This window comes from Cavia porcellus, unplaced genomic scaffold (genome assembly GCF_034190915.1).
Source record: "Cavia porcellus strain 051 isolate PalLab524CR breed Dunkin Hartley unplaced genomic scaffold, mCavPor4.1 scaffold_17, whole genome shotgun sequence".
Classification (NCBI taxonomy): domain Eukaryota; kingdom Metazoa; phylum Chordata; class Mammalia; order Rodentia; family Caviidae; genus Cavia; species Cavia porcellus.
The window spans coordinates 70,756,694-70,778,280 of NW_026947500.1; the positions used below are offsets into that span (position 1 = coordinate 70,756,694).

Genomic DNA, 21,587 nt, shown 5'->3' on the forward strand with positions numbered 1-21,587 from the left:
CTGGGAGGCTGAGGCAGGAGGGTCGCCACCTGCCAGGCCGCCTTAAGTCACACGGGGAGACCCTGTCTCAGAACCCGGGACCCCAGGGCAGTCCTCCAGCCGGAGCCAGCCCCCCGGTACGCCCCCGCACACATCACCCAAGACTGTAAGATTCTGAACTTTTTATTTTCTGGCATGAAAAGTACAAATAATTAAACAATTCCATGTAAAAGTCTGTGACCGCGGCCAGGCCGGGAACCCTGGCAATAAACAGTCTAAACGCAACGCAAAGTGTTCTCTCCTTGGGTTGGTTTTTTTGTTCTTTTGGTTTTTTTTTTTTTTTTTCTTTTCTTTTTTTTTTTTTAAACAGTTCTGTATCACCTCCAACATGGACTCTGTCGTGATCTGAAACCTTCCGAATAAATTACAGGATGAAGGGAGGGTTGGAGGGGCTGAGCCCCCTCCCTGCTGGCCCTGCCCGCGACCCCAGGAGGTGGGAGCCCGGGGTCCCCTCCCGGGGAGCCCTTGGCCCGGCCCCTGGGGGGGCCGGCCTCCAGGGAGGGGGCCCGGCTGGGCTGAGCTCTGTGATTTAGAAAAAGAGGTCCCCTCCCAGTGTCGGGGTGGCAGGAGCCTAGGCCTGGGCTGGGGGTGTGGGGAGGAGTCCCCCTCTCCGGAGCCTGGCCCCCAGGGTGGGGGACGACCCAGCCCTTATTGCTCTATGCGGAGGGCGTCGGGGAGAAAGCCCCAGAGACAGCAGGAGAGAGGTTGGACCCACTGGGGGGACTGGGGGGTCCCTGCCCTGCCGGGAGGGAGGGAGACAAGGGTAGACTTAAAACCACGAGAATAAATAGATTCGTGTATCATGAACAAGCTAGGATTTTCACCAGCTAAATAGGACTGAAAAAATTTCTCAAGACAAGAGCAAAATGAACCCCTTGACACCCCCCATGTGGCCGGCCCGCGGGGGGTGGGGGACACCCCGAAAAACCGCACTCCCCCGCTGCCGCTCGGCTACCATCACTGCGATTAATAATTATTATTCCTTTAATGATTCCACTTCCCCTTTCATAAATAAATTAGGCATAATCACATCTCAGCAAAACTTAAAGAAACAAAGAACACGGAGTCCCTTTAACTTGCAAACCGGGTGAAGGAACAGAAATATACACAAAGGTCCTCACAGTCAACAGGGGCAATAAATAGTTAACATAGCAATAAGTTAAAACTACAAGAAGCTAAATTCAGCAAATAAGTACAAGAAAGTCCACTGGTGCCAGTTTATGTCTTTTTTTTTTTTTTTTTTTTTTTTTGCTTTTTTCTTTTTTTGTCTCTTCTATGTGTGGTGTTTTTTTTTTTTAAGTTTTTTTTTTCTCTTTTCTTTTTTGTTGCTTTTTCCCCCCTTCCTCTTGTTTGTGTTTTCCTCTTTTTTTTTTTTTTTTCTTTTTTTGTTGCTTTTTTGATTTTTTTTTCTTTGTTCCTTGCAGCAGAAACCCCACAGACGTTTAATAACAACACGGGAGGGGCGGGGAGAGAGAGTCGGACGCTCGAGTCGGGGCCGTGGCCGGACACTGGACAGAAGGACAGGGGAGCAGATGGCCACTGTGCTAAGAGGGGGCTTGGCGATTCCCGGCTCGACTGGCCCGCCGAGGGGCTGAGGGGCTGCCGGGGCTCCGGCCTTTGGCTTCTATAGGAGTTTGTTTTTTTTTTTTAAAATCAGTGAAAACCAGGGAACGGGAAGGTGTGGGGTGGGGGTGTGCAGTGGGGGTCAGGGGGTGCAAAATCCAGACAGAAGCCAGGGCCGAGGTCTCCAGCTCAGAGTGTGACCATCCATCGCCCTCCCCAACCTGGAGACAAAAAATTTTACAAAACCAAACCTAATGAACCAAAAAGCGGGGGACGAAGTGGACGGGAAGGGGTGTAGGGCCTGAGGGGGGCTGCCCGGCCCTCGTGGGGACAGGGAGTCCTTGGGCCTCGAGTGTCCCCCGAGACGCCCAAGCGGACCGAGGTATCCTGTGTCTGGGTGCCTGGACGCATGTGGATGCCTGTGTTGGGGGCTGAGAGGTGGGACCCGAGGGAGGGCGCCCCGGGACGGGACGGGGAGGAGGAGCTGGCGCAGGGTGCTCTGAGCCTGTGTGTCCCCGCCCTGTGGCCCCCGTCAGGGGGACCCGGTGCCCCTGCCTTGCACTGTCCTGCACCTGTCTGTGCCCACTTCTGTGCAGCCCCAAAACTGTCTCCTTTGGATGCGTCCCCTCCGTGCATCTGGGTGTGGCCAGTGAGCTCCTAAGGTGACCCTAAGTGTGTCTGCGTGTGTCCGTGTCTCCGTCCCCGTGTGGCGTGAGCCCGTGTGCCCCCGTGTGCGGCCCTGCGGCCCCCCAACCCCCCGGCCCTGCCTGTGCCCCGGTTGGTAAACATAACCTGCCAAAATAGTTTCTTTGTTTTTTTTGTCTTTTTTTGTGATTTTTTTTCAAGTTCAAGAATCCCCAGTAAAAATTCTCCACGAGGTCTTTTTCCCTTTTTACAAAAATAGAGTTTTCTTCCCCTCCCACCCCCCTGTTTTTCCTCCATTTTGTGTCAGCTCCGGCCCCTCCCCCCTGCTGCCCCCCAGGGGTTCTGGGAGCCAGGGGTGCCCACACCCCTCTTCGCATTTTGCTTTTTTTTATTTTGGGGATTTTTAAACCTGTTCCCTCCCTCTCTCTCCAGACCCACCTAAGCCGTCGGTCTTGGGAAGGCCTGGGCCGGGAGGGTCCCCCTTCCGGTGTCCCCCAAGCCATCCCACGGAGGGCGGTGAAAGGTGGGGTGGGGGTGCAGCTCTGCTTTCATTTTAGCTGAAAAAAGGAACAAAAACCTTCACCGTGAACCAAACCAAGAGGAGAGAGTGAGCAGCCCCGCGGGACGGACGGCGGACGGCGGACAGACGCAGGGACAGGGCGCCGGGCGGGCCTGCCCTGGGCCCCGCCGCCCCGCGGGGTCCCCTCTGCCCGCGGCCTCAGGCCTTGTGCTGCTTGCTGGTCTTGAAGGACACCTGCAGCACGCGCTCGCCCAGGCGGTAGCCGTTGAGGGACGCGATGGCCATGGCCGCCTCGTCGTAGTTGGTCATGGTGACGAAGCCGAAGCCCTTGCACTTGTTGGTGGTGAAGTCGCGGATGACCTTGACGTTGGTGACCGCGCCGAAGGGGCCGAAGAGCTGCCACAGCACGCTCTCGTCCGCCTCGGGCGACAGGTTGTACACGAAGATGCACCAGCCGGCGCCCGCCGCGCCCCCCGACAGCCCCACGCCGGCCAGGCCGCTCATGCCGTCGATGGCGATGGGAGAGAACCTGGCGATGAGCGACAGGGGACTACTTTGGGGGTCACGCGGGCTCTGCCCTGACCCCTGGCAAGCCTCCGACCCTGCGGGCCCCTCGCGCACACCCGCCCCACCGAGGCCTGACGCTGCCCGGGCGCCCTGGGGACTGACCTGCCACCTCCGTCCCCGCCTGTGCCTGTCAGCACCCCGGCTGCCACCCTGCCTGCCCTCCGCAACTCTGCCCGCTGTGTGCCCAGGCCCTGGGCCGCGGGGTCCCTGGTGACCAGCTGTCACCCCCAGGGTGGCCTCCTCCGGCCCTCGCTGGCCTTCCCCCATCACACACAGCGTCTCCGTCCTCCCCCAAGTGCCCCCTGTGTGATCCCCGCGACCTGAGCTCCACCTCGCTCTGGGCACGGCACACACAACACTCTAGAAAGGGGTGGAAGTGGGCAAAGGGTGCGGCTCTAGGGTGCGGGAGGCTGAGGCAGGAGGATCGCTGCGAGTTCCAGACCAGCCTGGGCTGCAGAGTGAGCTCAGGGCCACTGCATGGTGAGACCCTGCCTCAAAGAGACAACAAAACAAAACAAAACAAAACAAAACAAAAACAAAACCCAGAGGAAAAAAGAATGAAAGACAGAAAGAAAAGCTGAGCACATTTTGCTCAGGTCACATGGGCTATACGGTAAGATCCAAGTGAGCTGGACCAACAGCAAGACCCTGATTCTAAAAAAAAAAAACCAAAACAGACGTGCCAGGCCTAGCGTCATGCTCCTGTAACCACAGCCCTGGGCAGGCCGAGGCCGGAGGATTGTGGTGAGTCCCAGGCCAGCCTGGGCTGCACAGCCAGACCCTGCCTCAAAGAGACAAGAAAACAAAAAGGTTTATTACAGTAAAAGACACATGACCACGGCTGCCCATCCACACGCTCACCCCAGCCCAACACGCTTATGCAGCGCCATCCCTGCCACTGTGGGGCGGCTCTGAGAGCCCCTCACACCTCCGGCCGCCTTGCTGTCCTGAACTCATCAGAACATGGGCCTTCACGGTGATTCTGCCTCAGGAGGTGCCGTAAGTGCCCTGCTGCCATCCTGGGAGGGGATGGCTGAGGACCCCGGGGCCGGGGTTTGCAAGCCGCCTTCCCGTTAGATGGCACTCGGTGGTGGCAGTCACTGTCTTTCTGTTCTGGTTTTTCTTGATTTTTTTGTTTTGGACAGGGTCCCGCTATGCAGTTCAGGCTGCCTTGAGCTCCCCCCAGTAGCCCAGGATGGTCTTGAACTCATAAGGATCCTCCTGCCTCAGCCTCCCAAGTGCTGGGATTACAGGCGTGAGCCACCACGCCCAGCGTCACTGTGTTTCTGATCACACCTTGTACAGACATTCTTGAAAGAGACCTCCAGAGCTGCTACAGAAAGTGGCAGGAACCACGGGATAAGAGCGTTCAAAGGGTGTGGGGGGTGGGGGAGGTGAGAGGGATTCATGGCAATGTGTGACTGTAATGAATTCTTCCTAAACTGTATTATATACATACAGAACACATCTCCAGTAGATGAGGGGGATTGCTGTATTTAATACCACTTCCCCTTCTCTGGCATCCTCCTGTCACAGATTAGCACCTGATAGGGACTCAGGAGGTGTTTGTTGAATGAATTAATGAAAGGACAGACCCCACTCTACCGGATTTCCACCGGGCGCCTGACCCTCAGGACTAAACTACTCGGCTTGGGGTGGGACCTCGTGGGCTGCCTTTGGCCTATGGCCTTTGCAGGGGCTGGATTTTCAGCCAGGAAATGCAGCTTCTGCTCATCTCCGGCTGCATTACCATGGTCACCCCAGATGGGTGGGGTCTGCAGATCCCCATCACCCCTCATCTGCCCTCGCGTAGCTCCAGGGCCCTGCTTCCCTAACAAGGCGGAGGCCTGAACTCCGCAGTAGCTCCTAGTGGTGACCTCCCACCACGCGGTTCCTCAGGGCCGAGCCTCACTGCCGCCCATCCCATCCCATCCCACCCCATCCCATCCCGTGGGGCCTGTTAGGACCCCAGCCCCAAGCCCAGCACCTGCTTGGAAAGCCCCAGCCACAGCTCTCGATGCAGTAAACACCCGCTGTGGTGGCACAGGCCCGACATCCCAGCACTCAGGAGGCTGAGGCAGGAGGATCGCTGTGAGTTTGAGGCCAGCCTGAGCTACACAGCCAAGACTCTGTCTCAAAAACCCAACCAAACAAACGGGCTGCTGTAAGCCAGGGAGGCCCCGCAGCTCAGGGGCAGAGGCAGTGTGGGGCTGAGGGTGGGGAGGGCATGCGTGGGCGGGTCCGAGCAGGGGCAGCTGGGGGCGGCGGGCCGGGGGCACCGTTACCTCTTGACTCCGTAGGCCATGTTGAGCAGGTTGTCCAGCCTGTGGAGGCAGAAGCGGGTCGCTGGCTGTGCTGGCCCGGCCGGCTCCCCGCCCCCACCCGCAGGGCAGCCCGCCCCCGCCTGCCCGGCTGGACGCGCCTGGCACGGCTCGCAGTCGCCAGCACCGCCCCTGCGCCCTTGTCCTCCCCTCCCCGGTGGCCGGCAGGGCCCATCTGGGCCCAGGGCTGGCGTCTCCGAGTTAGGATGGGCCCTAACAAAGAGGACAGTGACAGCCACAGCCACTGCCCCGGCGCCAGGGCGCGGTCACTCTCCGAGGCCACCCGACCCTGCGAGGACGCTCCATGTCTCCCCACGGCGTGGCGGGGCCCTGGGTGCTGACTGAGCCTGGCACCTGGCTGCCTGCGCTTTATTGAGGCTCACCCTCCGTTCTCAGGGGGTCACTGTGCAGAATAAATAATAAACGAACCCAGCTTGCAGCGAGCGCTCGGGAAACACTTGGTGTTTTTGTCACAGATGAGCAAACCCAGGTCCAGACGCTACGCGCCCAAGAAAGAGACCAGGCCCCCAGTCAGATCTCAGCAGCCCCCTGAACCCCGACACGGCCCTCGGGCCAGGCAGGTGGCCCGGGCCTGACTCCGCAGCGCTTTGGGAGGCCGAGGCAGGCGGGTCACACGTTGGTGGCCGAGGCGGGTAGCTCAGGGATTTAGTGGGGTCCCGTCTCCTGCCCCGGCCCTCCGGTGTGGGGACCCGTCTCTGCTGCGGGCTCACCTGAAGCGCTGCGTCTGGTGGTGCAGGGGACCCGCGTAGCGCCGGGCCGAGGACTGGTAGAGCTGGGTGAGCAGCGCCTGCCCCGTCTTCTGGCTCGGGTTGTTGGCGAACTTGACCGTGATGGGCTCCGCCGCGCCCAGCGGCTTCTGCCCGTTCAGTCCCTTGATGGCCTCCTCGGCCTCGATTCTTTTGTCAAAGCGGATGAACCCCACACCCCGGGAGACGCCTGCCGGGAGCGGGGCATCGGGTCACCCGGGCCCTGCCCAGCCCTGCCCGGCCAGCCGGTGCCCTCCTTCTGCCCTCCCGCCGCCTGACCTGTGACCTGGTCCACCAGGATGCGGGAGGTGATGATTCGGCCGTACTGTGAGAAGAGCTGCTCCATCTCCTTCTGGCTCATGCTCTTGGGGAGCCCGCTGACGTACAGGTTGGCATCCCGGATGGATGCGGAGCTGGGCCTGGCGTAGGACACCTGGGACAGCGCAGCAGAGGGGCAGGGTGAGCTGGGCGGGCAGTGGAGAGCCTCCTGCCTCAGCCTCCTGAGCAGGTGGGGTCACAGGTGGGCACCATCGCACCCAGGCCCCAGCAGCCTCTCTTTCCTGGATCCCATGCCAGGAACGGAGCGGGGTGTGGTTGGGGAGGGGACATTGCTATGGGCCAGAGACGGGGATCTGACCCGACCCAAACCCTAAAGCAACGGCAGCGCCGTCGTTTGGTCTCCGCCTCGGGTGTCTCTGATACTTTCTGGTCCCTCACAGTCACTTTCCAGCCCCCATAAACTCTTGGCTTCACCCTGTCTGGGCCATCACGGCAGACCACCTGGTTCCCATGCTCACGTGGTTCCTCTCCACGGCAGCCAGAGGGTGCCTGTGAACACTTGAGCCAGGTCACTACCCTGGCACAGAACCATCTGTGGTCCCCACCTTCCTCGGCATTAAAGTCCTTCCTGAAGCTCATGATGCCCTGCATACTCTGCCCTGATCCTCACTCTCCATTGCTCTAATCCAGCCACAGATGCCTCCTCGTGTCCCTCAAAATCCCCCAGGCCTGTAGCAGCCTCAGGGCCTTTGCACGTACTGTTCTTGCTCTGCCTGGAACTCTCCCTCCTTTCCCAGGTCTCAGTGGAGGTCTCTTCCCCGTCCTCTCCCAGGGCCCGATCCCATCTCAATTACTCTTTCCCAAGCGCATCTTTGCCCTATGTAAACGTGAATTTACAGGTTTCAGCTGATCATGCGATTCAGGTTGCCCCCGGGGGTCCAGCCCAACTCGGCAGTGCTGCAGCTGCGGAAGAAACTCTGGACGTGGACATTGATTCCCCAAACAGTGGCGAGTATTGTTAAGTGGGGGAAAGAAAAGTCCATTTACAAAACAGCCCGGATTGTGTGACCCCCGCATTGTCTCCTAACCGTGGCCCGGAGCTCCGCCCCCAAGCGCTAAGGGGGTGACCTACGGGGCAGGACGAGCTCCCCACACCCTGATCTCTGCAGACATCTATTTTTCTCTTTCTTTTCCGGATAGAAGTGGTTGCCGAGGCTCTGTCTTTGTTTGGGGCAACGAGTTATGTGTTATTATTTCAGAAATAACTAATTAAGAAATGAACAAAATAGATAAACCGAGTGGGGGTAGTTTGGGGTGGGGTCTGATTAATGAACCTGCATATCTGGGGTTCTCCAGACACACCTGGCAGCTGCCGCTGGTTTACTGTGTCAGGGTTAGCTTCTGCCGCACTGAGGCGCTGAACCCAGGGCCTCACGGGAGGTTTTATCCCCAGCCCGTTTTATCTGGAAACAGCCTCTCCCTACGTGGCCTGGCTGACCTTGAACTTGCAACCCTACTGCCTCAGCCTCCCAAGCACCTGACCTTACAGGAGAGGAGAGCAACTGTGTTTGGATCTGGAGACACGGAGCGGTGTCCTGAGTGCTGAGGGGGGTTGGGGTCCGGGATGCCCTAAGGCACACTGGGGGTCTGCACAGCCTTTGCCCTTCCTACATGGAGGCGCTCTGCAAACTCCTCCCGTGACAGGCTGCCAGCCGGGACACAGAGTGACTGCAAACACTTTGGTCTGAGTCTGCCAGTACTCGGGGGGCCCAACCGTGTGGCACCACCTCAGGGGCCCACACAAGGCCCCTCGGTGCCGCACGCAGCACAGCCACCCTGGGAAAACTGGCCAGGGTGCCAGGGAGCTGCTGCTGCAGGGTTTCCTGTGATACGCGGCTCTCAAGAGTACTGGCAGAACTGAAGGACACACGCCTGTCGCCCAGCACAGAGCACCCGGGTCACACGCGTCGTGTCCCCAGCGGGGCACAGAAAGACGCACCCACGGTGCCCCGCCAGGTCACGCCAGAGTGTTGGTGTCAGAAAGCACCTGTCCCTGCCACACCAGCCTCTCCAGACCCTGGGGGACACGCGTCACCCAGACAGAGACACATGACAGGAGCTGCTTGCGTAGACGCCAGGTTACACAACCACCTCATCCCGAAACACGGCGTCTCTCAGCTCAGGGCGTCGCACGCACCGGAACACACGCTTATATTTAGTCACTAGTGCCGCCCTCGCACGCCGGGGACTTCTGGGTCCAGCTGCCGGCCGTGGGGCCACCAGGTCAAGACCTCGTTTCTCCCTAGCAGGCCCAAGTGAAGGACAGGACAGGGAGAGATTCCTATACCTCGGTCCCCCCCCCCCCCGGCAAATGGGGGGCCAGATGGGCACCCCTGCCCGGCCTCCCTCAGGGTCCAGGAGCAGATTTGCGGGGCGGAGCCCACACACCCCCAGGCAGACCCAGAGAGGGGTTTCCATGGTGATCCCCCAAGGGATCTGGGCTCCCAGGGTCGGCTGCAGCTGCTGAGGGGAGCGGTGGGGGAGGGGTGCGGCACAGAGCTGGGGGAGGGGCCGCCCCAATCCCACATCCCGCACCCTAATTAGGCTCCAGAAGGCAGCTGGGCCCCCACCTCAAGGCCAGGACAAAGGCAGGCGGGGGTGGCCCTAAGGACCCTGGATGCCGTCCTACCTCTGGGTCTGGCTGACTTTGAAAGTATCCGAAGACGGGGGAGCTGATGCTCTCCCCATTAACAGGCCAGGAAACTGAGGTTTGGACAGACAGACCAATGGCCTCCCTCGCCCCACCGCCAGGTGCCAGGTGAAGCAGCCAGGAAGCCATGGAGGGTCTGGGGCCCCTGGGTGAGGCCAGCCAGGTGGCAGTCCTGGGGGTGCTGACGAGGTGGGGGGCACTCACCTTGATGGTCTTGGTCTGCAGTTTGAGGCCGTTGAGGGTGTTTATGGCTTTGTCTGCGTCGTTGGGGTCAGAATAGTTCACAAATCCGTAGCCGAGGCTTTGGCCTAGGTACGAGGTCAGCACGTGACTCGGTGCCCAGAATGGGGGGCGCCCCCAGAGGTGGGGCCCCCTTTACCTGTGCCTCATGAGACCGCACCCCCAGTGGCACACTGCCCCTTGCCCGGGCCCACCTGTACCCCGTACCCCGGCCGCCCGCCCCCCAAACCTGACCCCGGGCAGCGGCCACACCTGTGATCTTGTCCCGAACCAACTTGCAGGACTCTATGTCTCCGATGCTGCCAAACAGACTCTTGAACTCGTCCTGGGTCATGTTCTGGGGCAGGTAGTTGACGATGAGGTTGGTCTTGCTGTCGTCAGTGGCTCCGTTGGTGCCCAGGAGTGGCCCGTTGGGCAGGGCCGGGCCGGCCGGGCCCCCCCCCACCTGAGACTCCATGGCCCCCAGTATCTGCTGGAGACAACAGGTCGCACCCGCTCACCGCCCGGTCCCACAGGGACGCTGGGGACGGAGGGTGGGCGGGCGGCCGTGACGGGGCCCCACGTCTGCCTCGGGCTTGCCTGCCACAGCCGGGGGACCGTGCTTTGCTGTTTCTGTGTTTAGTGTTTTGAGACAGGGTGTCCCTCGGAACTGGGGCTGGCCTTGAGCTCACAGAGATTACAGGTTTCGCGTCACGCCGGCGACCATGTTTCATTCCTAATCCCTAAAGCCAGCACAACACAGCAAAGCGACCCTCTGGACACGCGGGAAGAAGCCCGGTACAGATACCACCTGCCGCAGGCTGGGTACAGTTGCCCCAAAGCTTCGTGGGGTCCCCAGGGGAGAGAGAGGTGGGGCCTCGGAAGGTAATTAGGTCATTGGGGGCACTGCCCTTGGAAGGGACTGATGCAGCTATCAGGAGACCTGGTGGAGTCTCTCTAGTGTAGGTTTTTATCAAGCAGGGCCACTCTTCGGCACGCGGCTATTTGTTTCTACTTCTCTGTCCCATTGTGATTGAGCCAACGGAACAAGGCCAAATAAATGTGTCTGATCATTGACATTCTGCATTCAGAACTGAATTTTCTGGCCTTGTACTCACCGTGTAGCCCAGACTGGCCTCAAAGTCACAGCGACCCTCCTGCTTTAGCCTCCTGAGCTCAGTAAACTTTTTATTGCTATCTAGACTCAGGTATTTTGTTACAGCTTTTGAAAACAGACAAATACATCCCATATCCAAGCGGATATCCAGGGGTGGTGCTGCACACCTGTGAGCCCATCACTCAAGAGGCTGAGGCAGGAGGACTGCCGGGAATTTGAGGCCAGCCTGGGCTACATAGTAAGACCCTCTCTCAAGAAACGAAAACAAAATAAAACCAAAACCAAACCAAACAGACCCTAAAATCTGTGGATTTTTTTTTTTTTCCCATTGGTACCAGGGATCGAACTCACAACCATGTGCTTGCAAGGCAGGTGCTTACGCCGCTGAGCTAAATCCCCGGCCCCAATCTGTGGTTTTCAGAACAGTAAAATGAACAATTTCATCTTCAGAATAAGAAATGTAAGAACATCAGTAGCTTCGCAGGTTCCTTAAATCCCCCTCTCATGTTTCTCTCTTCCTGCCAAAGGTGAGTCCTGTCCCAGTTACTGTTTCTTGTGCTTTATACATAGACGGGAAACCATTAGATAGTTTACTCTCCTGGTTCCGCCTCTGAGCTGTTGTGGTTTTTGAGACCTTTTGTTTGTCTGGTTGATTTTTGAGACAGGTTTCACTCCCTGATTCAGGCTGCCCTGACCTCGCTATGGAGCCCGGGCTGGCCTTGAACTCGTGCTGGGGCCACAGGTGTGTGCTGCAGGTGTGGATTTTGGGTGGAACATGAGACATCTGCACACAATGACAGTTTTGTTTCACCTCCTGTCTCGACCCATTACTGATTTTTCTTATCTTATTGCAGGGGCTATGGCAGCGGCTTCCACATTCCTGACGTTAAAGGAAATGCTTTTATGTGTTTAAAAAGAGGGAAAAGAGCTCAGCAGAGTAAGCACCTGATTGGCAAGCACAAGGTCATCAGTTTGATTCCCAGTACACACACACACACACACAAAAAGGAAATACTTTAAATATTTCACAGCTAAAATGATCTTTGTTATCATATTTTTAAAAATAGATGGCCTTTATCAGACGAAGAACTTTTTGCTTTTTGGCTGTTATAGAGACAAGCTGGCTTTGAAGTAAGTAGCCCAGACTGGCTGGAACTTGCAGCAATCCTCCTGCCTCAGCCTCCCAAGTGCTAGGATTATAGCTATGTACAACTACTCCTGGCAAGAATATTTTGTTTAAGGCTTGGCGCAGCAGTGTGGGAGTACTTGTCTACTACAGATGAGGCCCCAGACTCAACCTTCAACACAGAATCACAGGCGTGCACACATTCTCATATCAACACTTTTTAAAGAAAAATTTTATTGACAAAATGTTAATATACTTATTGAAAGGATTTTTTTAGAGCTGAGGCAGCTCAGAGGTGCAAGTGCCTGCCTGGCAAGCACGAGGTTCTGGGTTTGATTCCCAGTACCAAAATAATAATAACAATAATAATAATAATAATATACCGGACGCGGTGGCTCACACCTGTCATCCCAGCACTCGGGAGGCTGAGGCAGGAGGATCGTTGTGAGTTCAAGACCAGCCTGGGCTGCACAGTGAGCTCAAGGCTGCCTGAACTGCATAGAGAGACCCTGTCTCAAAAAGACAAAAAATAATAATATTTTAGTTTTAATACATGAATTATGCTGATGGATTTTCCAAAATTAAGCCAACCATGGGGGATAACCTGAGCCCGGTCTTGTTTACATAGATCTCTGGATTTGATTTACAGCACTGGGAGCGGAACTCAGGGCTCACAGGTTAACCGAATGCTCACCACTCAGCTATGCTCAACCTGTCTTCTGAAACTCCGAGAGTTCCCTTGTTCAGGTTTCCTTTCTTGTGGTGCTGGGGATCAAATCCAGGCCCTGACACGTGCTGAGCTAGTGCCCTACCGGGGCGCAGGTTAGTACCACATTCTCTCTCATTTTTCTTCCTGTTTCTTCGAGACAGGGTCTCACTCTAGTTCAGGCTGGCTTTGAACTTTGGGCTGTCCTTTTGCTCAGCGTCCCCAGTGCTGGGATTACAGACGTGAGCAACCACACCTGGCCTCTGTATTCTCTCTTCCTTCTTTTTCTGTTTTGCCAGGGTCTCATGATGCAGTTCAGCTTGAACTTGAATTCCCTGTGCAGCCCCAGCTGACTCCTGACTGCGGTGACCCTCCTGCCTCCGCCCCCAGCGCGGGAATCAGGCGGGTGCTGCTGGGCCCTGCTCGTGTGCTTGGCATTCTTTGCATCTTGGTTCAGAACCTCTTTTGCTTGTTATTTAATTCACACAAAGACTCTGAAAGGGAGAAGTTAATTTTGGTACAATGGATGAGGAACGTGAGCTCAGAGATGCTGAATTTGCAGAAATCACAGCAAATTGGTGGACTGCAATTCAAACGCAGACCTCTCTAGACATGGAGGCCACCCTACCCTTCTCTAAGTGTGCCCATGACAGCCACTGAGACTGGTCTGACCTCTGACAGCTCCGTGTATGTCCTGGAATGTACCCTTTCACCTCTTCAGGCTGTTTTACCTTTGGAACAAGTTCACCAGAACTACTGGTGATGGCTCCTTGAAGGGCCTCAGACAGGGAAACCTTAAAGTCGGATCTGATCCCAGCAGAACACTGTACTGGGAGTGATTGTAGTGTCTGGCATGGATTAGAATGGCTGGGATTGATTGGTATTGTCTGTCATGGTCACAGGAGGTACAGTAACCGGATCTCTTTAGCCATCCATGGCACAGTTGGCACACAGGGCACCTACACTTGAAAACTCATGTTGATTCATCCCCTACGCAGAAAAAAAACCCAACAAACAGCAAGTGAACAACAGCAACAAAAACACCTCTGACTGACTGACCATATCTTCAGAGGAATGAATTAAGGGTTTCCAAAGCCAAGTTCGGTTTCACCAGAAAAAACCAGGAATGATTGATCGGGAAGCAGGACCATAACTGTCCCCAAATATCGACACTATAGGGTTTCCTCCAGGCACCGTGTAGATACTTCGTACAGAATTTCTCTCTCTCTCCAGTCACCGCCTTTTTTGTGTGACACTGGGAGCTACACCCAGGGCCTTTGCACTGAGCTAACACCCAGCCTGGCTCTTCAGACAGGGTCTTAGGGTCTTACTAACTCACTCAGGCTGAGCTAGAACCTGTGGTCTTACTGCTTCAGCCTCCTGGAACGCAGGAATGACAAACGCATACCAGCATGTCTGGCTAGAAATTTCTTCTTCATCACCCTGAACAGACAAGATGCCCTCCCCTCCCCACCCTGTTGCTTAACACATGAGAAAAACGCAGGTTAAGAGACAGTTGAGAGTTTGCCCCTGATCACACAGCGTGTACGTGGTGAGCCCACAGGACGCCCTGGCTTGTGCCTGAATAATGCCAGCACTCAGGAGGCCGAGGCAGGAGGATGGCCTCAAGTGGAAGGTCAATCTGAACTACATAGTGAGACTCAACTTTAAAAAATGGTGGAGAGGGGCGGGGGATTTAGCTCAGCGGCATAAGCGCCTGCCTTGCAAGCAGGCAGTCGTGAGTTCGATCCCTGGTACCGATAAAAAGGAGAAAGACAAAAAAAAAAAAAAAATGGTGGAGAACAAAAGACTGTGCCAAGGTGTTTTCCTGCTGCTGAGAGGATTCCCAGCTTCCACTGCCAGCCAAGATGGGTCCAGTGCTAACAGTTGTAAGCTGTGGGTTCCAGGATCTACCACTTGATGCTCTGGGCTTCTGCTCCGGTGCACTGTACACTCTGACCTACGGGGTCCTCTGCGGCCTAGGGAGGGACTGAAGCCACACGTGGGGAGCAGGCAACTGTTCTGGAAGAGGCTGGCCTTGAACTCACAACGATCCTCCTGCCTCAGCCTCCCGGGTGCTGGCATGACAGGCTTGCCACCACGCCATCTGGCTTCCGCTCCGCTATGGAGAACCGCGCTCTGCGCCCAGCATCCCTTGCATGCCAGGCCCTGCGGAGACAACTTCAAGACATCATTTCACTCATTCTCCCAACCGTCTTGAAAGGCACATTCTCCATGTACACATCAGGAAACTGGGCTCAGAGTTATTGGGCAACATGAATGGGGAACTTGAGAACTCCTGGGATCCAGTAATCCTCCTGCCTCAGCCTCCCAAGTGCTGGGATAACAGGTGCATGCCGCCATGCCTGGCTTCATTTATTCTTATAAAACTGATGGCCCAGGCTGGGCGTGGTGGCTGACACTTGTCATCCTAGCACTCGGGAGGCTGAGGCAGGAGGATTGTTGAGAGTTGGGGACCAGCCTGGGCTAAAGTGAGCTCAAGGCCGGCCTAAGCTGCATAGGGAGAGCCGGTCCCAAAAATAAAAATGATGGCACAGGGCGGGAACGTAGCTCGGTGGTAAAGTCCTCGCCTTGTATCCACAAGGCCTTGGGTCACACAGGATGGCACAGAAGGTAAACGTCTTGAATCAGCTGAGAGTGGCTGCCCAGGGGATGCCCTGGAAGTCCTGTGACACCCCATCCAGCCTCAGAAAGAATGTGATTAGTAATGTTTGCCACCAGGGCCAGCTGTAAAGCGGCTACTAAAGGCACAGATCTGCATCCGGGTCTGTGCATTAACACTGCGCCCAAAGGTGACCAAAGCCACACATGGCTGTAATCCCAGCACTTGGAAAACTGAGGGTCACTGCAAGCTCAAGGTCAACATGGGCGACACGGAGAGACACTCTCAGAACAACTATGCTGCAGATAGCTACGGATTTCCCACCGTGGAGAGAACACTTTCCATGTCAGACTTCTAAGTCATCCTCCCAACACAAGGAGGTTCTTTTCTCCCTCAGTGAGAAGCTGAGGTGCACCAAGTTACAAAGATGCAAGTGACGAACAAGACACCTGAGCCCAGGGAGCAGGCCCAGCACCCACCCTCTGAATGCCTTTAACCCACCCACCAACCCTGCCCTTAACCCATACCCGCAGCTGGCTGTGGTGGCGGCACTTGGGAGGCTGAGGCAGGAGGACTGCTGTGAGTTCAAGCCCAGCATACCGCAGAACACCTCCCTGCTGCCCCACGTGTGGCTCAGTGCTACAGAGTGAGTGCAAAGCCACCAGAACTACACAGCGAGGCAGTCTCAAAATAAGTAAAGAATAGTAAAGCAAAGCTGAGCGTTACTGTTTGCCATGCCTCAGGCATCGATGTTTTGTTTTGTTTTGTTTTGCTTGCTCTGTGCTGATTTCCAAGCCAGGACCTCGTTCATGCCAAACCTACCACTGAGCTTCTGTACCTCTCCAGCCCCTGGCCGCTGGAACAACCCACTTAATTGGTGGAATCTACTCATTCAACTTAGTACTTTTTTTTTTCCTCAGGCAAAGTCTCACCATGTAGCCCAAACCAGCCTCGAGCTCACAGAGATCCTCCTGCCCCAGCCTCCCAAGTGCGGGGATGTCAGGCACCTGCCACTCACCAGGCAACTCAGTAAATATTTACTGAGGGCGACCACATGCCAGCTGCTGCCGCACCCCGTGGTCACGTCTCCTCCCCGGCCTCAATCCCTCCACTGGGGGCCTGCCACCGAGGCGCCCGGTGAGTGTGGGTGAGCTCCGAGATGAGATGCGCCTGCAATAATGGCCGCGCCTGCGCAGTCTGGCTTCGGAGGCCCGCACACTGCGCATGTGCGGAGACTTCAGCCTGCCCTTAGCCACTATGACAAGGTGGAGACTTCCGGCCCCATTTGTCAGGTGGGGAAACTACCCAGGGTCAGCCCGAAGGTCCTGGGAGTTACTCAGAGTGACAAAAGGAGGAGAAGGTGAGGAAGGCAGCATCGCACGCATTCCACTCCTAATTCAGGGTTTATGGCCTTCCAGGCTGCAAACCCCAGCGCTCTCCAGTTCGAATGGAGTTAAATTGCATGGGTCAGACTCCGGTTGAGGTTTTTTTTTATACTGGAGATTGAACCCAGGGCCTTCCACTGAGCTACATCCCCAACCCTTTTGATTTGGAGACAAAGTCTTACTAAATCACTAACTGTCCAGGTTAGGCCCAAACTTGCAATCCTCCTACATCAGCCTCCCAAAGTTATGGGGATTAGGGACGCACCCACTGCGCCGGGCGGCCTACTACCTACCTCACCAGCACCCTTCTCCTTCCCATCCGTCCAGAGCTTAGCGGGGTCAGTGTTACACTGTGCCCTCAGCGGCTGAGCTGGCTGAGCCCATAATGGGGATCAGATTGGCGGAGGCCCGCAGGGGGTCTGTGGCCTGGGATGTCGGCAAGGAGGGAGAGGCCAGGCCGGAAGGGAGGAGCACAGGGCCAAGATGCAGAGGCCAGGCTGGCCAGGGATCCCGGGAACCTCCAGCCCCTTCCAGCCCACCCCTTGGGTCTCCACTGTGGTCTCTGAGCTCTCCCTCTTCTGGTTTCTCTTTTCTCCTCTTGCCCTCGGTGTCTCTCTCCGTCACTCTCCTCTGGCATTTTCTAACTCTTTCCCACCATTTACGTGTCGGCAGGACACATGGCTTTGCTGCGAACGCACCTGAGACCAATTGCTGCAGACCCTCCTGCGTTTGACCCCTTCTACCCGAGCCGTGCCCCGGGCCCCAGCCACCCTGGCAGATGCCTGGGTACCAGCGACAATAGGGCATTGACTGGCCAGGCTCGGGAAGGCCGGGCCACCGCGTGGTGCCGGCTGAGCCTCCTACTTCTGGGTGCTTTTCCTTCCGTGCTGGGCCCTCATGGCCTCAGCCCATCCCTTCACTTCCTCCCCTTCTCTCCCCGTGACTCAAGTGCCTCAGTGTCCCTGCGCCGGCGTCCCCAGGCCTCCGCGGCTCCGAGCCCTTGTGTGACCTCTGGCCACACCCTCTTCCCCTTTGTGCATCACTTTCCCTTTCTACAAAGGCGGGGACCAGACAGGAGGAAGCCTCGGGGGTACTGGACTGCCCTGGGGCTCCAAGGGCCCTCAGGAGGCCAAGCTCCTGCACCCGCGGTGAGCACGGTGCGGCCCGGGGAGGGAAAGCATCCGGCCCGGTCCCACAGCAGGCCAGGTGGGCGGGTCTCGGGGTCCAGCAGGAGAGCCCAGACTCAGGGGGAGCCGGGGCGTCCCCACACCCACGGTGCAGGCTGGGACTCGAAATCGGGAGTCCAGGAAGAGACACGCGGACCAAGACACGACGCAGAGACGGAGAGACGGGAAGAACCGAGAAGGGAGGCCCGGGCGCCGGGACCAGACAAAGGACGCTCGGCGGCGCGGGGAGCGAGTCGCGCGGCAGGGGCGGGGTGGAGCCAGAACCGGCCGCCCCGCCCCCGGGACACGCCCGGGCCGCCGGCTGCAGCTCCGAGGGCTCGGGCGAGGCCGGGGCCCCCGGGGCCTGGGGCGGGGCCTAGATGGGCGTGGCGGGGCGTGGCCGGCGGGCGGGGCGCGCGCCCGGGAGCTGACCAGCTCCGCGGCTGCTGAAAGCACCGGGCGCGGGGCGAGCGGCGCGAGCGGGCGGGCGCGCTCAAGGTCACCCCGCGGCCCAGGGCCCTTGGCGAGGTGCTGTGCCCGGACCTGGCCTGAGGGGCTGCCTGAGCCCTAGCTCACCTCCCTGGACAGGCAACGGGCACCGGGAGCCAGGAAGCGCCCCCCCGCGAGTCTCCCCTCCCCTCCCCCTCCCTGCAGCCCGAGGCGCCCGCGCAAGGCTACGGCCCGCGAAGAAGCGCTGAGAAACAAAGGGACGCAGCGGCCGCGGCGGGCCCGCGGGGCCTCGGGGCGCGCCCCCTCCTCTCCCCTCCCCGCTTGCCGCAAGGTCGACGGGTGCGATCGAGGACGAGACGCCCGCTGCCCGGGTGCGATCAGGGCCCAGGGCGCCAGATCCGACGCCACCAGCTTCCCCGAGGCTCTTGGGAGATGCCTTGACATCTTGCCCCGGCCCTGCACCCGTGATGGAGTCGGGGGGCTCCCCAAGTGTGCCCAGGCGGCCTGCAGTGTCCGGGCCCAGATGAAGCAAGCATCCTCCGCCGCCACGGCCCCTCCCCCACCGGCCTTCAGAGGAGGGAGCGATCCCGCCTCCAGGGCGCCCCCCCAACCCAGCCCAGCTCCTCGAGGCCTCCCAGCGGGCTCTCAGCGCCCCCAGCACTCAGGGCGCGGTCTTGCTCCATCTCAGGCCGAGGCGCGGTCCTGCCTCCCCATCACCAGGCCTAGCTAGGCCTGGTCCTACCCCCCCACCCCCACCGTCTCCGTGGAGCCTGGACCCAGCCCCTCCCGCCTCATCTCGCTCAGCGACAGGGCAATACCTACAGTGACCATTCTTGTGTGCCCGGCGGGCGCGGTCCGTGTTGAGGGCGGCTCCGGGGGTCGTGCACTCCGAGGGGGGCGCCCGATGCTCACGCCGAGGTCCCGCCCGGGCGGCCTCTGGCGCGGCCGCTGCAGAGGCAGCGAGGAGAGCGGCGGCTCCCTCGAGGGCCAGGGACAGGCCCGAGCCCGAGGATGCGCGCGCGGATGGCCGGGCCCCGGGGTGGCCTGCGGGCGGCAGGGGATGGAGAGAGGGAGCGGGCGCGGGCGCGGGGTGGCGGACACCCCCTGCGCGGCCCCGCGGGGCCCGGGGAGGTTGCGCTTCCCGACAGAGATCGCGGCGCCTCTGCCTTCTGCCGCCGCCCCTGGTCCGGCCTGTCCGGTCCCGGCTGTTCAGTCCGCTCCCCTCGCCCGCCCTCCCTCCCTCCCTCCGGCCCGAGCTGCGCGCTCCGCGCTCTGGGCCGCGCCGCCGCCGCCCCCAGCCCTTTATAGCGGCAGCTGCCAGCGTCCGCGTCGCTGATTGGTGGAGGCGCGCGGGCCCCACCCCCTCGCGGCGCCCGACGGCGCGGCAGGTGGAGGCGAGCGAGGGCGCGCTGGCCTGGACTCTTCACTCCAAAAAAAGAGAAAAAAGCGCATCCTGGAGGCTCAGCTTTGCCAGCTCCTGGCCTTCTTGCCCCGCGGACCGTGCTTCCTGGCCTTGACACCCCTCCTCGAAGTCTTTCTGTCTGGGAGGCAAAGTGGGCTCCCTATTCCAACCAGCACCGAGATTTGGAAAGACCAGAAGAGGGGAGGATCAGAGACCCAAACGCACCACCTTCCGGACTTGCTGTCCACTGAGATGACCAGAAGGGGACAAGGAACCAAGATTTCAACAGGCAGAAGCTGGGCCCACAGATTGGGGCAGAGCGCAGGTACAGCCACATCAATACCACGGGGGAGTGTGGAGGTGGCTAGGGTGGGCCTAATCCGCCTGAAGAAGAAATCTAGGACCTGTGGGTTTGGGCTGGGCCGGGTGTCCTTGGGGTTCAAAGGGTGGACGCTGATACCCTCCAAGGCAGGTGAGGCCGCACTGCCGTGAATAAAGTGGAGGTTTTAGTTCATCCTCCATGAAGTCCTGCAGTCGCGAATTCGTCTCTCCTCCGTCTCCCTCCTCCTCCCAGTGCCTCGCGCATGCCAAGCAGCGCTCCACCCCTGAGCTGCACCCCAGATCCTCCTGGGACCCCGTAACGCTCCAGTGGCAGGCCTGCCAGCCAGACGCCCTGGCTTCCTGCGTCCCCGATGGCCTTCGGTGAAGCTGCACTGGCTCGGGCTTTGCTGCTGGGGCGCACGTGTACGTTTACGTCGGGGCGGCAGCGAGACGCGCAAGCAGGCGCTGCCTGGCACCGGGTGGAGGGTGGTGTCCGGGAGGCTTCAGCACCACAGACAGCGGTCGAGCGGCGGTGCGGACGCGGAACCCAGCCGCCCAAACGCAGGACCCGGGGGCCCCGGCCTGTCCTGGTCCTACGCCCCTTCGGGCTCCTGAGTGCCCACGGCGAGCGGAGCTCAGGCTGGCCAATCAGGAATGACCCTCGGGAGACCCAATTGCCAGAAGACGCCCCGGAGACGCAGCCAATGAGGGTGCGCGCACCAAGGGTGCCGCCGCGCCGGAGGAGGGCGCAGGCCAATTACGGCGGCCCGCGCCAGCCGGGCGGTGACCGTCCGGGTCCTCGGGTGGCCCTCGTGGGCTTGCTTGCCTGGGCAGTGTGACTGCTCCCCACCCAGGGTTCCTCTCGGGGGTCCCGCCTGATCGGTAGTGGTGCGAGAGGGAAGACCCCGGTGCGGTTCCCATGGAAACTGACGGCTCCGGCTGCACTGGAGGAAGGGCACCGGGCGAGGGCGGCTGGACTTGCGCATCCTCGCAGATTCTTCCGGCCCCGAGGCTTAGCCGCGGCCGATCTAAGCGCGGTGCCGCTGGGTTCCCCGGGGGCACGTGCCCCGACTCCTGGCTGCTGTCCCTTGGTCACGTGGCTGCCGCCGCCCGGGCCTGCGCAGCTCGGGCGCCACCTAGCGGCGGTGACTCCATCCCCCACCGCCGTCCCTGGTGGCCGCGGGAGGAAGTGGCCTCAACACCCTGCTCCGGGAAATGGGGCCACGGTTGCTGCCAATCTCTCTCCCACGCAGTTCCTGTTTTAGCACGCCGCCACGGCCTCGGCCTCGCGGCTCTGCCTTGGCTACTCAGGCCTGAGAACTGCCTTTCTCAGCTCTCTTCAGGGGTGGGTGGGACCTCTCTCATTCTGGCTTATGCGGAAATATATTCTTAGGGAGGTCTCCTACATGGTACCCCGGGAAACCGACGCGTCATTCTCTGCGCGTGCTTGCTACTGGCTGGGGCTTTCTCATTTGGGGGTTTCCTGAGCAGTCCCCCGACTCCTCTGGGGTGGGGAACGAGCGCTCCAGGAGACAGGAGCAGCGGGCTTTGGTGTGAGTCATCAGCGTCCCAGTGGCTGCCCGGCTCCCCACCCCACCCCGGGAGGAGCAGCGGCTGCGCTGGGGTCTGCTAGGCCCAGCAGCCTGGTGGATGAGGCTGAC

At 59.2% G+C, this 21,587-nt stretch overlaps 1 protein-coding gene across 3 annotated transcripts; it reads right to left on the reverse strand.

Annotated features, from left to right (window-relative positions):
- Positions 1-146: 146 nt before the first annotated feature.
- On the reverse strand, positions 147-19,409 carry Elavl3 (ELAV like RNA binding protein 3). 3 transcript variants are annotated; one of them, XM_063228721.1, is made up of 7 exons: positions 19,026-19,409; positions 9,904-10,120; positions 9,616-9,719; positions 6,702-6,855; positions 6,387-6,612; positions 5,620-5,658; positions 147-3,317 (listed from the first exon to the last, which is right to left on the reverse strand). In XM_063228721.1, the coding sequence occupies exons 1-7, from the start codon at positions 19,032-19,034 to the stop codon at positions 2,966-2,968; spliced, it is 1,101 nt and encodes a 366-aa protein (XP_063084791.1). In that variant the 5' UTR covers positions 19,035-19,409; the 3' UTR covers positions 147-2,965. The 3 variants fall into 3 exon arrangements, with proteins under 3 accessions (XP_063084791.1, XP_063084792.1, XP_063084790.1); XM_063228722.1 differs by having other exon boundaries at positions 147-3,296; positions 9,904-10,123; positions 19,026-19,408; XM_063228720.1 differs by having other exon boundaries at positions 9,904-10,123; positions 19,026-19,407.
- Positions 19,410-21,587: the final 2,178 nt, after the last annotated feature.